Raw genomic sequence first — 17403 nt, forward strand, 5'->3', positions numbered from 1 at the left:
GATATCGCCTCCCCCTAGCTTCTAATTTAGCCCAAGCACATACTCTCATATTTCTCCACTTCATTTTTGCTTATCTTCTATGCCCTGTTATTTGAGAAACGTGTGATTTATCCTTCTTGTAATCCCCTTCAACAGCCTGCCTGCCATTTGGCATCAGAAATGGCTATGAAGGTTGGATGGAGTAGCTGAAAAGATGCAAGGCAAGATTCTGCAGTCTGCCTTTTCCTTTTGGCAATCAACTTACACTTGACTTAACTAAAATAAAACATATGGTTCCTGGTTTTGAAGGGGTGGTAAATTACAGTTCATCTCTGTCCATAGTCATAGCTAAGAACAAATGCTTCACATAATTTGCACTCTTCCCTTTCTCATTTCAGCAATTAAAAAAATCTGTTTAAGAAAAAGAAAGCATTAAATGTACATTTATCAGTGAACATTCTTTTGAATATAGGAAGTGGTCTCTGTGTGGGGTAGTTATGCATTGAATAAGACAGTGATACAGGAAAATCGGTTTTTAGGCATTCAGCAACTCTAGCTTCTGGACGATGATATCTTATGTCTATTGACCAGTCATCTACCTAAGGAGGCCTGTTGCTGCTGAAAACTTGCCACTATGAGTCTGATATTTGTGCATCTGTTAAATTCAGATGCACTGGATGAGAACCACTGAGAATAGATTATAAAATCTTAGCTCATGGGTTTAGATTTTAAAATCAGACATGGCTTCTCATCTTGCTGTTGTTCATAAACTTGCAACCCTACTGTTTCCAGGCTGGCTCCTGGGCCTTGAAACAGCCTTGGTGAAGCTCTGGCCTCCTTGACAGAGGAGCTCCTTACTCCTTTGTGTTACTGCTAATCTTACACATGCCATTTGGGGAGCTTTTTTTTTATGATTCTGCATTTATTTTGTATGCATCTGTTTGTCACGCAAAGCCATATTCTTCAAGAGAAAACGATTGTATTTTATTCATCTATAGCACACTGTCAGGCACAATAGGCTCTCGATAAGTGTTTTTTGAACTGGATTGAGTAAATGTCTCAATGTTAGGTGGAGCAGTGGCCATAAATGAGGTTGAGACAAATGATCCTTATGGTCCTATTGCAGAAGTAGTTTTATTATGCCAACCACCTTCCTGGCTCAGATAAGGACGGTGATTCAGATCACCACATGGAAGAGACATGGAAGTAACTTAGGGAGACTATGTGGAACACAAAAAAAGTTAAAAATAAAGTAAGAAAGATAAAGAAAGAGTCATAAAGGAGAAAGACATCATTGAACCAGGATCTGGGATGGAGGGTATGTAAAACTAGGAGAGATGCAGACCCAATCAGATGGGTCCTTTTGGGTGGAAGATGGCCGCTGTCTGCCAAGAGAAGGCTTATGACCCAGGGAGGAAAGAAAAGGGGCTTTCCGTGGACCTGGGCAATGAACAAAATCCTAGAGATGGATTGCAGAGATCTCAGTCAGGTCCATGGGGATGATTGCTATGACTGAATGTTTGCTCTAAGCTTCTTGATAGCTCAGAAAGGGAAGGTAAGCTGTCATCATCTGATAGAAGGGAGCACACTAGCTCCTGGGGGAGAAAAAAACAAACCCTTTCTCTCTGGAAAACCCAGACTAGTTCTGTATATGGCTGTGCCTAGAAAGACTATGTGACTTCAGCTAATCATTTGACTGTCCTGTGCCTCAATTTCTTTAGCTGCATGAAAGGGTAGAATTCATGGATCTCTGATATCCCTTGGGATTCTAATAGTCTCTGCTCAGACAGAATCTAGAATCCCTCTGGATTGAGATTTGGACACTGGCTCCAAAGAGCGGGGAAAGCCACCCCAGAGCATTAGTGGTAAGCATGAGGTATTTTCTCCCTGGCTTGCCAACTCTCCAGTTTTAAGGCATTCAGGACCAACAAATGCCCATCATTGTGTCTGTGCTGCCCAAGTAGGCACTGAAACTCCAGCCGTCAGCACCAAGGCTACGCTGGCCGCTTCCCCAGCTAGAGTTGTCTCTTGCAGTATGCAGACTGCAGCAGCTGCTCCAGCATCCACACACCCCACCGCCAATTCCCATGTAATCCCAGGGTGCCTGCTTTCAGTGCTGGAACCTTCTAGGCTTGAGGCTACCGCACAGAGGGAGCTGTGCTCTAATAAGGAGCAACTCCTCTCATGAGCCCTACCCCAGGAAACAGTTGCAAGTGGCAGAGTTGCAGGGAGTGGCTAAATGGGGGGGTTTGGCCTCAGGAGAACCCCTCACTTGACAGATTGCTCTTCTGTGAACTGTATCTTGCAAATTGAGTTGAGAGGATGGGTTAGCATCTGTCCAGTGTTCTTTCATTCCCCCCAGCATCCTGTTCTAACAAACTGCTGCCTGCCTTCCAGCATTCTCTCCCTTTGTTAGGAAAACTAGCTCTGACCTATCTTTGATCTGATAAACTCATTCACACTGGGGTGTGAGGAATTCACACAGCTTTGGACCCTACCTTGAATAGTGTAGAGAATCTGCGGGAGAAGGAAATCTAGTGGCAACTGAAGGGCATTTCTCCGAGGCAGTGTGTAATGAAGAGTCCCTCCCATCAGCCCCACACATCTACCTACCTACCTGTGCACATACACACAGAGACACATCCTGGGAAAACCAGTTGTATTGCTGGGCGAAGATGTGGCCATCCACACTCACTGGTTGCTCGAGGTGTGGTCAGACCTGATCTAAACAGGACATAGGTAAAGTTCCCTTTGCAGCCTCCTCTCTTGTCTGACACTCAAGGCACCTGTTTTGTTGTCATTGCTTTTGGTTTTGTTTGTTTTTGCAGTACTGGGGATTGAACCCAGGGTGCTTTACCACTGAGCTACATACCCCCAGCCATTTTTTAATTTTTATTTTTAAATCAAGGCAGGGTCTTACTAAGTTGTCCAGCCCAGACTCAAACTTGCAATCCTCCTATATTGGCCTCATGAATAGCTGGGATTACAGGCATGTGCCACCACACCCAGCTAGGCACCTGTTGAATTTGCCCCCAGTCGAAGGCTCTTGCGTGAAGTCAATTTAGTTCTCCTTCCCTTTTCCCATCAGGGCTTTATTCCCAACAGCGTTTCCTAGGCTGATAAACAAAGCAATATGGCTAGTCCATTAATGGACTGAGGCCCAACCACCTCCAAGTAGCAAATTTCTGCTTTAACAGGAATCTCTGGAAATGATGCCCTGTCCCAAGTGGAGTGGGACTTAAGAAATTCAGGTGACACTACAGAAATGTCCAGAGACAGTGAGTCAGAGATCCCTCACATCACACTCTTAGGAACCAAGGCCCCATTGTGTTGGTGGATGTGTTTTTATTAGCTGAAAGTTTGCAGTGACTCAGGGGTATCCCCGGGAAAGGAAGGTGCTAGAACAAAATTGATCAAAACGGAAGCCGGGAAGGAGTGGGAGGGGAGAGGAGAATTATTGGCAGGGAAGGAGGAGGCGAGGAGCAAAACAAAATAAAAGCAGGGGATGGAGATTGCTCACTGACTAAAATCATTTTCTGTACCCAGCCATGATCTACTCATCCACTAGAATTGAAATTTTATTCCAGTGTGTTGTGGGAATTATCTGTGGCTCTCAGTAGCACTCTTTGATGTCAGCTGTTGCCAGAAAGTTTCAAGACCTTTAAGTGAAAGAAGGATCAGAAGATCAGGAAGCAGGAGAGTGAGGAATACATCCTGAGCCAGGCTGCTTTCCCTGGAGCACAGAGGTAGCTCCACAAGACAGAATAGAACTTTCACTGGTTAGCAAGAGGTCTGCTTTTGTGAGCTGACGATTGGGCATGAAAAATGTATTTTGTTTTGTTTTTCCTACAACTAAACTAGCAAGCAGGCTTTTTTTGGTCATATTTGAAATGGCAGATTGTGAAAAGGGCTATTTTAATACCAATTTTTCTATCAAGGAAGTCGTACAACTAGGTGGGTGGCAATACATGTTTTCATATGAGACCTTATTTCAAAGTTGATCACTTAGTAATGCAAGCATGTCTCTGCAAATGTGGAGGGCACACCGTATTATGGTTTGGGTATGAGGTGCCCCCCCAAAAGCTCTGGTGTTGATGGAGGAATATTCAGAGGGAAAATGATTAGATTATGAGAGCTCTAATCAGTCCATCCTACTTGGAATGGACGAACTGGGTGATTAACTGTGGGCATGCGGGACTTGACTGGAGGAGATGGGGTCATGGAGGTGTGCCCTGGCAGGGTTCATCTTCCCTGCTGCTTCATCTCTTTCCCTCACCCCACTCTCTCTGCTCCCCAGCTGTCATGAGCTGAGCAGCTATCCTCCGCCATGGGATTCTACCTCATCTTGGACCCAAGGAATAGAATTACTTGATGATAGACTGAGATCTCTGAATCTGTGAGCCCAAAATATACTTTTCCTCATGTAAGTTATTCTTGTCAGGTTTTTCAGTTACCGTGATGCAAAGCTGACTGATGCATAGTGGTATTACCTCTTTGTTTTTTCTGGTTGCTGCTATGAAAATTCACCAGGGGACTGACGCTCTATCAACCATTTCCATTAAGCCGGTTGCTTGTGTTTGTCAGCCTTCTGTCACGGTGCAAAATGCCTGAAAAAAACCAACTTAATAAAAGAAAAGGTTTATTTTAGCTCATGGTTTCAGAGGTTTCAGTCCATGTCACTTGGCCCTATTGCTTTGGGCCTGTGGCAGCACAATACATCATGGTGTGAGCATATGGCAGAGGAGGATTGCTCATCTCTGGGCAGCTGGAAAGTGAAAGAGAAAGAGGAAGAGACCTGTATCCCAATATCCCCTTCAAGGACACGCCTCCAGTGACCTAACCTTTTTCCACTAGCCCCACCTCTTATTAAAGTTTCTACCACCTCCCAATAGCACCACAGGCTGTCAGAGAAGCCTTTGACACATAGGTATTCGGGGAACACTTCTAAAACATACCAATGCCTAAAGACTGCCAGTGATCTTATTTTGAAGCTTCTGCCATTGATTTGGGGAGAACTTTACAAAACTCAGTTTCTGTCTGGGGAGTGGTGGTCATTCATTCTTTGCTCTCCTGCTCCTGATACTCCTACACAAGAGGTACTAAGGGAGTCTGGGCATTTCTGCTCTGTGTTCCTCCAGTTCTGTCCTGCTACTCCTTCATATACCTCATGACTGGAGTGGGGCCTTTTTCCAGGGTAGAGAATATACATTCCCACTAACCACCTCTCCTACCTCTCTGCTCTTTTCAGAATGGGTTGAATGGCTTGCATCTGGCCTCTAAAGAAGGTCATGTGAAAATGGTGGTTGAACTTCTGCACAAAGAAATCATTCTAGAAACGACAACCAAGGTATGTCTCATGGGGAGTGGGGGCACTTGTCATAAAAAATTCAAGTCTCTTGGTCTCTTAATATAGTCCCAAACTGTCTTAGAAACTAGCCCTTCATGAAACAATCCTAAATGCACTTCTGAATTTGTCTTATCCTGATCACTTTCCAGTTCTCTGAGTTCACCTGAAAACACAGGACCCTGTTTCCAGAAAGATTCAGTGGGCCTTTACTTTTTTTATGATGCTGGGAATCAGATTGAATCTAGATGCATGCTAAGCATGTGCTCTACCACTGAGCTACACCCTCAGCCCCCCAGATAAGTTTTGTTTCTTATATACAGGCATCTTGTTTATTAAGCAGGATATAGACAGTATTTGAAAAAACAAAACTAAACTAAAAAAAAAAAAAATCTCCTTTTACTGGCTCAAGTACCATCTGCTCAATTCCCCTTTCTCTTCTCTCCCTACTTTCTCATGTTTTATGCTTGAGTTTTCTCCCCAGCTCATTTCCCATTTGTTATTTATTAGATGGGCTCTCATACACAGCCTCAGTTTCTGCTCTGTGCAGCACACATTTTGCTGCCTCTCAAGCAGAGAACACAGAAGAACAATATGTAGAGAACAGATATAATTTATGGGTATGACGTGAACTACCAAAATATTATGAAAGAGAATCAGATCTCAAGGTAAAATTCTGTAATTTTCATGTCATCTTCCCAATGTGAAAGGAGCTCTCTGATAAAATAAACTGAGTTGCTCTTTCTGACTATATATGGGTATTTTTTTGGTAACCCCAGGACAAGTGGCAATTGTCTCCACCCTGCTCTTAAAAGTATGAAGGGATGTAATTATTATGATTTTTATTTATTTGTTTGTTTGTTTGATGCTCTCACATACCTGGCTGCAAGCAGTGTACCATCTGACCAGCTCTGTGTGGGCCGGGGCAGCCGCTCTTCCCTGGCATTTCCCCAAGAGCTGTGAAAACATTATGCTTCAGCACTTTTGCTCTTTCCAAATTCCCCCCTTTGATTGTTATTTTGCAATGAACACTTGGTGTGTCTCTTTTATTTATAGAAATTTTATGAGCCAGCATGGTTTTGGAATGCCATGCAGAGGGAGGAGGAAAAAAAAATGGTAAAACTCAAACCGTGGGCTAAGGAAGACTCGTAACAGATTGAGGAATTGTAATGGATCTCCCAAGCCTGAGAAAGATTTTAAAAACAAAATAAGCAAGAAGCCAAAACCAATCTAGACTCCTAAGCTATGCTTAGAAATTCAAAAGCATAAAGCAAATGCACTGCTTCCCCACCCTCCCATCTCCACCCCTTAGAGGCCAGAGCTCAGCACCTTAGCTATTAATGAACCGAGAAAGCTTTCATCTCCACGGACAAAAGCCTTCTCCCTCACTGTGTTTCTGTCTCTCCGTCCACTTGAATTCACTCAGCACTGTTTCAACCATCCTCCCCTCTATGAGCTCTATGCGTCCCTGAAAATGGAGAAATTAGATATTTGTGGATCAAAATAGAACTAAATAATTTTTCCTGTGCCTTCACGGTCATATTCTTTCATGCTGAGGGAGAATGTAGAGGATGGCAACCTCCTTCCTCCTGCCTCCCACAGCCCAGGGCCAGAGGCCTTCTTGAGTGTGTGTGTGTGTGTGTGTGTGTGCGTGTGTGCAGATGGGATGGAAGGGGTCCCATTTCCCAGGAACTTCCCTTTGGTGTTATTCCTTATCAACGCTGCCCTCCGCCCACACGGCATGAACCAAGACCCACAGCCAGGTTCCACAGCTGATTAGCTTCTCTTCCTCGTGGGTAGAAAGAAAGTTCTGCTACCCTCAGATTTCAGGCAGGAAAGAGCAGATGGAAAGAAACATTTGAGGTCTGCCTCTTCAGGACAGAGAACCTGAGTCTCAGTCACCTCTGTGTTTCTACCCTGCCTGGCCCAGAGCCTGACACATGGGTTCTCAGTAATGAAGGGATACAACATACGTCCTTCTTCACGGGAGGCAGGGATGCTCCACTTGGAGCTCTGAGTCCTGGTTTCTAGAAAAGTTCCTGGTGCCAGCAGCCCTGTTTCATTTAGTACAGCAAATGAAAAGGACCCAAGTGCCAAAACCTTTAACATAACCTCCTTGGACTTCTATGAAAAATTATTAATTAGCATCTATACATTCGCTTCTGGCATTTATTCCCTGCTGGATCCTGGAGAAAGAATCCTTCTGCTTATCAAATGGGACTTTGGGAGGCAACAAACAAAAAATCTCCTGCCTGATGCAAACTTTGATCTTAAATAAAGCACAAGAAATGAAGATCTGAACTTCCAGCTCCCAGGTCCCCACAGGGGACCTACCTGGGGACACTTGGACAACAGTGGTTATGTGTCTGTGGAGCTGGGTCCTGAGCTGCTCAAGCCCACCTCAGTGAGGAAGCTTTGCCTGCAGGTGACAGGTGGCTGCAGTGCAAGGACTGGGTTTGAAGTCCTGGTTCTCATCAGTTCTTATTTTCAGAAGTGGATTAGTACATGATTATGGAGTTTAGTTTAAAAACTTTATGCAGTCGTCCCTCAGTATCCAGATTCCAGGACTCCCACAGACACCAAAAAATCTATGGAGGCTCAAGTCTCTGACATGGAATGGTATAGTATTTGCCCATAACCTAAACACATCCTCGCACAGACTTCACATCTCCTCTATAATACCTAATACAATGTAAATGCTAGGTAAGGAGTTGTTATACTGTATTGTATAGGGAATAATGACAAGAAAAGTCTGCACATATTCGGTACAAATGCATTTTTTCCCTAATATTTTCAACGTAAGGTTGGTGGAATCTGTGGCTACAGAACCGGGGATACAAAGGGCCAGATGAACTATAAAAAAATAGGTTGTTTATCATTTCTGCTACTTAAGTATCACAGAGACAGATAGGTCTGGCTGTAGTCCTGCTTTCTCCACTTGACTTGACAGACATGCTGACTGGAGCCTGTCCCCCAGAATGTCCCTGAACAGGGGTGCCAGTGCATGACATGCAGAGGATCCCTTGGGGAGACATTGGTAGCTTTTGGGCCCAAGACTCCTGGGAGTCAGGAGGAACCTGGCAGAAGGGTTGGCCGGCCAGGGAACCTCAGCATGCTAGACACAGATGGACACAGCTGGTCCTGCACTTCCTCTGTGAACCGTGGTTCAGTATCCAGGATAGCCACAGACCAGAAAACCTGAACGTTAAACTCACATCCTGGCAACCTGCCTCGTTTCCTTCTGCTACTGGTTCTTATCTTTTAAGAGGTTTAAGACACTTGTATGCCTTATTTTATCTTAGGGTTTTTTCTTTTTGGCTTTCCCTCCTCTCTTGTTTGGTGAGAACTTTGTCATTAAGTTTTACTTAATAATATCTTAAATATTCTCTTTGCATTTTCCTTTGCCAGATTTTATTCTACGAAGGCACCCCCCCATTTATTTTCATATTTTTCTTCTCTTCCCTACATACACTATAGAGTGCATTTCACCCTTTCCTTTTTTTTTTTTTTTTAAATATTTTCTTATGTTCTTATCCTCTCATCACCTTTGTCCCCTTCAGACCAGCTTTTGGTTTGTGGGTGTCCCTTTAACAGCATTGAGGGTATCAAGCCAGGGAATCTGCTGCCTCCCTTTCTCCAGAGCTCCCAGATGTAGTGGAAGCACACCACACAGGCCAGTTTGCTTGCGGATCTCATGGTGTGTGTGCCAAGGGGCACTGTCAGCCAGTGACAAGGCGCTGTGCCTGTGTGCAGCAAGATTAGCTGTTGAGAAGTTACATTGTGTGTGTGTGTGTGTGTACTGTCAGCATAATTTTTTATTAAAAAAATGCAAGAAGAATTTTTCTCCTGGTGTCTACAATACTATTTTAAGATATATGTCAGGCCAAGCACACACATGTGCATTTTCTACCTCTTTTGACCCAAGAGAAGGCCACTAGACCTCAGCACTCGTGTTTAGCTACCTATGATAGTCATTTATGCAAGTCCAGTGCAAACCCTACTCTGTCCCTCCCTCCGTGCATTTCAGAAAGGAAACACAGCTCTGCACATCGCTGCCCTCGCAGGTCAGGATGAGGTGGTCCGGGAGCTGGTCAACTATGGCGCCAATGTCAATGCTCAGTCACAGGTAATGGCTTTCTCTAGTCCCAGATCACTCCTCTTTTCTATTACACAGTGGACACATAAGCTATTGCATCAAGAGAATACATACATACACACACACACACACACACACACACACATTGTAGCCGAGCCTAGATTTATTAGCAACTTGTATCCAAGCAGGGATGCGTGCATTCTTTATTATTTTTTTCATGATTAGACTACATATTCTAAGCATTGCAGGCCCATCTCTATCCAGTAAACCAACTGATTAATAATATTTAGTCATGGTTCATTTAGGGAGAGAAACTGTGTGTGGAGGGGGAAGGGGATGAGGCTTGGGGGTTAACAAGGAAAGGAGTAGAAATGGAAGGGGTACATGTGATCCAGTGGGGCAGACTGACAGTGGTGAGGGGCAAGACCCAAACTTCCTGGAGAGTCATCCCCACCTTGCGGCCTTTGGTAATAACTCATTATGCTGTTTCAAAGAGACAGTGAGTCTTCACAGACGGGGGGTATCTCCCTGGGGGATGTGTGAAAATGAGATGAAGAGAGAGCTGTCCTCTCTTTTCGAGGGTTTTCTGCCTGCGTCTGCCTCTCTCCTCATTGCAGGTGAGTTCTAATGGCCTCTTCTTTTGGCTTGCAGAAAGGCTTTACTCCCCTGTACATGGCAGCACAAGAAAATCATTTAGAAGTGGTAAAGTTTTTACTGGAAAATGGAGCTAATCAGAATGTAGCCACAGAAGTAAGTACTTTGGGAAAATGTCCTCATCACCAGAGTGCCCTGGGCATATGATATGGGATCTTCCTGGGATGGGTCCTGACTGCATCTGAGATCTCAACTGACATAGAGTGTCACTGAGTGTTCCTGACCTTCATGTCACTTGCATGTCACTTCATGTCACACCTGAGTGTCCCGAGGTTCTTCAAGGGAGTAAGAGACAAAGTCATGGGTCTTGAGCAATGCCCAGATGTAGATGAAAGAAATGACATCAGACTTGAAGATGTCATCCTGCTGATATCCAACGCTGAGGGCTAGTGGGTGGGGCTGGTGTGTGAATGTCTGATTGACGAGTCTGCCTACCCGAGAAAGGCTCTTGTCATGAACCCATGGTACACCCTTGAACAAGTCACTTTAGCTCTGATCCTGAGGTTAGTAGTTGGATTAACTGGAGCCGAGGCTGTTCTTGACTCTGGACTCAATGACTTTGCCGTATCCTGCCTCAGCACTTCACGGGGTCCTGTTCCCCTCAGTATGCAGCCAAAGGAATCAATATTAGTAATTCACATTAAATGCTCAGGGCCTGCCTTGGTTTCTAGCATATGGTAGGTATTCAGTAATATTCTGCCATGTTCAAGGCATGATTCTGGCACGGATGGATGGGCTGAGAGGGACGGTAGGTAAAGAATCAAAAGCAGTAAAATGTCTCATAGCACACAGTGAGGCTAGAAACAAATGATAAAGGAAAATTAAGTAAATGCTTAAAAATGATTACCACAGGCCCTGTGAGGCTGCAGAGCAAGGAAGTGGTATAAGAAAATCTTTAGGGAAGAGATAGGTGGCATTTAAAAGCTAAGCTTGGAGGATAAAGAGAGCTTTGAAAAGCAGCACATCAGAGGAAGGTCATTTCAGGCTGGGACCCATCAGGAACAAAAGCCCTGAGGCAAGAGTATGTGTCCCATCTTGAGGACCCCAAGTGTCCAATAGTCAGTGTTTTACTCAGCTTTTTTGTTGCTGTGACTAAAAGACCTGACAAGAACAATTAGAGGAGAAGAAGTTTGTTTGGGGCTCACACTTTCAGAGAGATCTCAGTCCACACATAGCCAGTTCCATTGCTGAGGGCCCAGATGAGGCAGAACACGATGGCAGAAAAGTGTGGAGGAAGAAAGCAGCTCAGGACGTGGCAATCTGGAAGCAGAGAGAGCTGTGTTCACGAGGGACAAAATATAAACCCCAAAGACACACTCCCAGTGACCCACCTCCTCCAGCCACACTCTACCTGCCTATAGTTGCCACCCAGCTAATCCATACCAGTGAATTAAACCTCTCATAACCTAATTGTTTCACCTCTGAATGTTTTTGCATCGTCTCACATGTAAGCTTTCGAAGGACATCACGTATCCAAACCATAACAGTCGGAGTAAATCCATCTTTCCTCTCCTCTGGCCAGGATGGCTTCACTCCTCTAGCCGTGGCTCTGCAGCAGGGCCATGAGAATGTGGTGGCACACCTCATCAACTATGGGACGAAAGGGAAAGTGCGCCTCCCGGCCCTGCACATCGCAGCCCGCAACGATGACACACGGACAGCTGCGGTGCTTCTGCAGAATGACCCCAACCCAGATGTCCTTTCCAAGGTGAGGGTGGCCAGGAGGAGCACCCGGGGGACACCAGGCCACAACCATGGAGGCCTATGTGATAGAGTCACCACAAACACCCAACCATTTCCCAAGAATGAGCCAGGCCCTAGACGGACCACCTGTCACACTGGGCACCAGCTCCACAGTGCCATCAGGTTCCCAGTAACAATACAGACAGGAGCCAGTAGACAGCTCCGCTTTAGGTGCCCCCCTACCTCATGAATACAGAGAAAAATGTTCTTAGCAGGGAGCAGGGAACGTCCAGGTGGGGTGGGATGAGTCTCCATCCAGAGTGAAGCTGGGTCCAGGAGTGGCATTCTGGGCTTTTCTTCCCCTTTTTTTTACCCCAGCTGCCCCCTGCTAGAGGGAGGAGGTGTCCCAGTCTTGGGGGGCTGGAGTGTGGAAAGAGGGGTTTCCCCAGGGGCCTCATTTGTTAATCAGTCATCTACACTGTTGGATCCACTGTCTGAACATTTAGACTCTGTTTTCTTTCAGTGGGAGTGGATTTGGGCTGAATTGTTCACATGGCCCCCTCACCCCACTCCACTCTAACCCATGGCCACTGGGTTTTGTCTCCAAAACAGCTGACAAGGTATAGATGTGTCTGAGGTTATAAGACAGGGTGGCAACAATGGACCCACCAAGGGGCCAGAGGTCTGCCTTTGGTCAAGCAAATGAGTCATCAGACTATTTTAGGAAGCTGAAACTATCCCTAGAATTAAGATCAAGGACCCCCATAACACTTGCCATCCATGAATTAAAATCTCCTAAGTAATCTTTCCGATGAGTGGCCCTACAGAGTTTGAGGCAATCCTAGTCTATGGCTTGTCCATGGGCACAAAGCAGAGACTGGTCACTCAGGTGCCTGTTTTTTTAATACAACATGCTACAGGATGTCCCTTGACCCATTCTGCGATGCGACCATCCATCAAAATCTGCTTCATGTATTAGGTCCTCTGGATCTACCAACTTTTCCCGGATCCCCAGACTGATTCTTGGTTAGAGATGCCAGGTTTTCTCTCCTCTCTTGGGAAGACACATGACAGGTTTTCTACCTCTCTGTTGTACCCCAGACGGGATTTACCCCCCTCCACATCGCAGCTCACTACGAGAACCTCAACGTGGCCCAGTTACTCCTCAACAGGGGAGCCAGTGTCAACTTCACGCCACAGGTAACCTATCTTCTGCATGGCTGTCTGGGAGTCTGGGGGTTTCTAGAATCTGGGTGTCCCTGCCTCTTGCCCTGACACCATGGAATTCATCCATGCTGCAGAAATGCCTAGGGGTGAAACAGCAGTGTCTATCAAGACCCCTTGCTTGCTGACAGGTTCCTAAACAGCCATCCCTCATTTTCTGCCTGTTTTGTCTTGAGAAACTCTAAACCACATTTGGTCATTCTTAACATGGGAAACATAGAGGCAGGGGCCAGTTTTCAAATAGTCAGCTTGCTTTCTGTCTGTTAGGGTGACTCTGGGGGACATGGCTTGGCCAACAACAGTGTAAATAGGTCCTCTCAGGTTTTAAAACCTTTCTTCAGTGAGAAATGCCCTAACAGTAGGTTTAAAATGGCTACAGTTGCAGGGCTGGGGCGCTGGGGAGTGGGGTGCACCCAGCCACATTCAAGAGGATGCCTATTCCTGACTGTACCCTGCTTCTTCCCCTCCAGAACGGTATCACACCACTGCACATCGCCTCCCGCAGGGGGAACGTGATCATGGTGCGACTCCTGCTAGACCGGGGAGCCCAGATAGAAACAAGGACCAAGGTGGGTGCCAGCAACCTTCATGGCCAGGTCAGGGGAGGGGGTTCTGCCCTCGAGAGCCTCACCTGGAGAGGTAAGCTCCTGGTGACCCCGTTAGTGACACACCACTCGCCTCCCAGGGCATCTTGCCATGTCTGCCTGGTGCAGCGGGAGAAGATCATAAGCTGGAGTCAAACTAGCCCCAAAGGAAACATCAGCACTTTTGCAGCTGAGAACAATGCTGCAGGCAGTCTTCTCTCCAAATGGCCTCTGATGGGTGCCTTTTGGGCTTTCTGTTTTTCACTCTGTCTTTTAAAGGACGAATTGACACCTCTCCACTGTGCAGCTCGAAATGGGCACGTGCGAATCTCAGAGATCCTGTTGGACCACGGGGCACCCATCCAAGCCAAAACCAAGGTGTGTACCTCCTTCCTGTTAGGGGAATCTTCCAGGCAGGGATCCAGATCAGACAGACCTGGGATCAAATCCCATTTCTGTAAAAGAGAGATGTCAATACAACTGAATGCAATAGTGTGTGTGACATTTATTGCAACACCTGTCACTTAGGAAGTTCTAATTATTCTGGATCAAGGATTGAAAACATTTTATCTAAAGGACCAGGTAGTAAATATTTAGGCTTTACAGGCTTCAGTCTCTGTTGCAATGATTAAACTGCCAATGGAACGAAAAAGTAAACATGGGCAAACTAGTGGCCATGTTCCAACAAAACTTTGTTTACAAAGCTAGGTAAATCTGCAGGCCAGATCTGGCCCACAGACTCTAAATCAATCCCTATCTCTTTGATCCTAGCTCCAGAAGCAATAGAAGCTAAGACTTTTAGAAGTCTTCAGAGCCTAGGGCAAATGGGAGTGAAGTTTTAAAAAGAAAATGAAACTGTCCTTCTCAAGCTCCATTAGAGGCCAGAGCAAAGGTCCATCTCTAGTTTCTAATGTGAGGTCTTGAGTCTTCCAGGAGGGAAGTTCTGCCTCTACCTCCTCCAGGCCTTCTGCCCTGTTCCTTGGGGTGAATTTAGAAGATGTGTCAAAGTAGAAAACCAGGCCCCTACTCAACCACTGAAGTGCATTTGTCAGGAGCCAGGAACAGAAGGATCCAGATCCAGTTCTACTTTGTCACTTTATTCACTGAAAACCACATTAATTAAGGACCACTAAGTATGATACACACATTTATTTGGCACTGTGAGGCATTTAAGAAACATTAGAGCTGGGTGCCATGGTGCAGCCTGTCGTTGTTTGAGGCAGGAGGACTGCAAGTTTAAGGCCAACCTGAGCAACTTGTTGAGACCCTCTCAAAATAAAATTTAGAATAAGACTGGGATATAGCTCAGTGGTAGAATGCTTGCCTAGCAGGTGCAAGGCCCTGAATTCCAACCCAGTGTATGTAAAGAAAGGAAGGAGGGAGGAAGAGAAAGAAGCGTTAGACAGAGCCACTGATCTTAAGATGCTTGTAAGGAGAAGTAATACACACATCTGAAAAGTTAATCATGATTTGACAAATATGAGAATAAGGTCTAAGAGAATGGCACAGATCAGGAAAGCCCACAGGGGTCCAGGGTGGTCAGGGAAGGGTTTGTGGAAAAGGTGGGCCTAACTGGTAATGGCTTGGAGTATTTGGGTGGAAAGGAGAATGTAGCTGGAGGCCAGCAGGAGCAGAGAGGCCTGATTGAACCAAGCTCACTCAGGACTCACTTCAAAGCATCACATAGGCCAGAAAAGGGAAGTGATGTTGGTATCATTGTCCTGAATTTCCGTGTTCCATTCCCAGAAAGCCTTGCAATTGTTTGTGTTGTTTTCTTTACCCAGAATGGCTTGTCCCCAATTCACATGGCGGCTCAGGGAGACCACCTCGACTGTGTCCGACTTCTATTGCAATACAGTGCAGAGATAGACGACATCACCCTGGACCACCTGACCCCACTCCATGTCGCAGCCCACTGTGGCCATCACAGGGTGGCCAAGGTCCTTTTGGATAAAGGAGCCAAACCAAACTCCAGAGCCCTGGTGAGTGGGCAGCTATTAAAGAAGGTGCTGGAGGGGACAAGGACAGAGGGAGGTAGAACCAGAGCCTGACCTGGGCAGGACCAGAGCAGGTGCCTTGAGAGGATCCTAAGATTCAGGGCCTGTGTAGTGTGCAATATTTCAAGCTATAGTGTGGGTGGCTGCTAAAGCCTGGGAGACAAGTGCACTTGGTGTGTGCTCATCCTTCACTCCTGCACTCAGTTAGCACAGCCCCTGTAGTGGGCTGTGGTCCAGGGTGGGTTTGTGCCCAGGAGTCCTGACTCCAGAAGCAGCATTCATGGTGTACACATGGGTTGAGGAACCACTTCAGCTCCAACCAAGCCCAGGCTGAAGAACAATGAAGTCTCAGAGACTGCCGGGCTTTCCCAGCAATGGCAGCGGTGGCCTGAGCTGAGTAATCTTCTTCTGCAGAGGGGCTTAACATGACACTGCTACAGGCATGAGTTTAGGCCTAAAGCAGATTCCTCCTGTGGCCATGGTTTTTCTCTCTCCTCCCTAGGTCAAGGGTTCCCAGGTTGGTCCAGGAAACTAGTGGGGCTATAACCCATTATCTTCTTCTGCCTCCTGTCCATTCCCAGAGGAGGAGAACTGAGTGGGGCAAGGCATCTTTCAAGGGCAGCAGAGGATGGCTCATTCATTCATTTGAAAATGCTTTCATTAAGCATTGACCTCAGCCATGCACTGGGGTACTGGAGGCTTCTCAACCTTGGACCATTGACATTTGGAGTTGATGTTTGTGGTTCTGAGCATTGTAGGATGATCAGCATCATCCCTGGCCTCAACCCATTAGGTAGCAACAGCTCTCCTCCCCTAGTTATGAAAATCAAAAGTGTCTCCAGAGCCGGGCGTGGTTGGCGCACTGTAATCTCAGTGGCTCAGGAGGCTGAGGCAGGAGGATCGGGAGTTCAAAGCCAGCCTCAGCAAAAGCAAGGCACTAAGCAACTCAGTGAGACCCTGTCTCTAAATAAAATACAAAAATAGGGCTGAGGATGTTGCTCAGTGGTTGAGTGCCCCTGAGTTCAATCCCCAGTACCAAAAAAAAAAAAAAGTGTCTCTGGACATGGCCACGTGTAGAGAAAGAGTGAAAACCCCTCTCCTCTTCCCACCCCTTCCCCTAGTTTGAGAACCACTGCCCTAAGGGGATAAAGCACTAAAAGGACAGGCAGACAAAAATGAAAGTCCCTGCCCTGTGGAACTTGCTTTCCAGTGTATCAATCACACTTAAAAACAAAAATCCATTGCTCTCATACTGATCCATGGTTTCAGGGCAGAAGGAACATGATTTGCTTCCCCCAAAGTACTCTTTATCATCAGTTTACCCTTAAGGGGACGTTACACAAGGCTCTTTTAGTGCATCCAGAAATACAATGGAATTTTTTAAAAGGTTTCTAAACAACACGTTTAAGAGCATGTTTGATGTATAAACTGAGGGCCTTGTTATCTCTTTCACGATTCACACTAAGATTAATCAATTCATGTGCTTTTATTCATTTTTCTGTGGGCACCCACTGGTGGGCTGGGGTGGGTGTGCAGTCCTGCATGCGCTCCTTGGCTAGTGTGTAAGCTCCTGATGTCTGTCTCCCTTTGTGTGGGGCTGCAGAATGGCTTTACCCCCTTACACATCGCCTGCAAGAAGAACCACATCCGTGTTATGGAGCTGCTGCTGAAGACAGGAGCCTCCATTGATGCGGTCACCGAGGTAGGAGAGACTCTGCAGATGGGCCCTGGTTCTGCCCTGATCTTCCTCCACTAGCCCTCTCTGGGAGTTGATTGTTCTTTGTGGCTGTGGCTGCAGGATTGTGTGTGTGTGTGTGTGCAAGACCTGTTCAAAGGAATGAA

The 17403-nt window shown here is 46.2% G+C and overlaps 1 protein-coding gene across 9 annotated transcripts in view; it reads left to right on the plus strand.

Annotated features, from left to right (window-relative positions):
- Ank1 (ankyrin 1) overlaps positions 1 to 17403 on the plus strand; it is a 202792-nt gene that overhangs the window by 127417 nt on the left and 57972 nt on the right. For all 9 annotated transcript variants that reach the window (XM_058578907.1, XM_058578908.1, XM_058578911.1 and 6 more), the window contains exons 3-11: positions 5228 to 5326; positions 9351 to 9449; positions 10071 to 10169; positions 11596 to 11781; positions 12858 to 12956; positions 13451 to 13549; positions 13844 to 13942; positions 15349 to 15546; positions 17165 to 17263. In XM_058578907.1, the coding sequence (XP_058434890.1) occupies positions 5228 to 5326; positions 9351 to 9449; positions 10071 to 10169; positions 11596 to 11781; positions 12858 to 12956; positions 13451 to 13549; positions 13844 to 13942; positions 15349 to 15546; positions 17165 to 17263 (1077 nt within the window). The remainder of the gene's footprint in view (positions 1 to 5227; positions 5327 to 9350; positions 9450 to 10070; positions 10170 to 11595; positions 11782 to 12857; positions 12957 to 13450; positions 13550 to 13843; positions 13943 to 15348; positions 15547 to 17164; positions 17264 to 17403) is intronic.

This window comes from Marmota monax, unplaced genomic scaffold, assembly GCF_021218885.2.
Source record: "Marmota monax isolate L192 unplaced genomic scaffold, Marmota_monax_Labrador192_F-V1.1 WCK01_AAM20220418_F8-fsc00252, whole genome shotgun sequence".
Lineage (NCBI taxonomy): Eukaryota > Metazoa > Chordata > Mammalia > Rodentia > Sciuridae > Marmota > Marmota monax.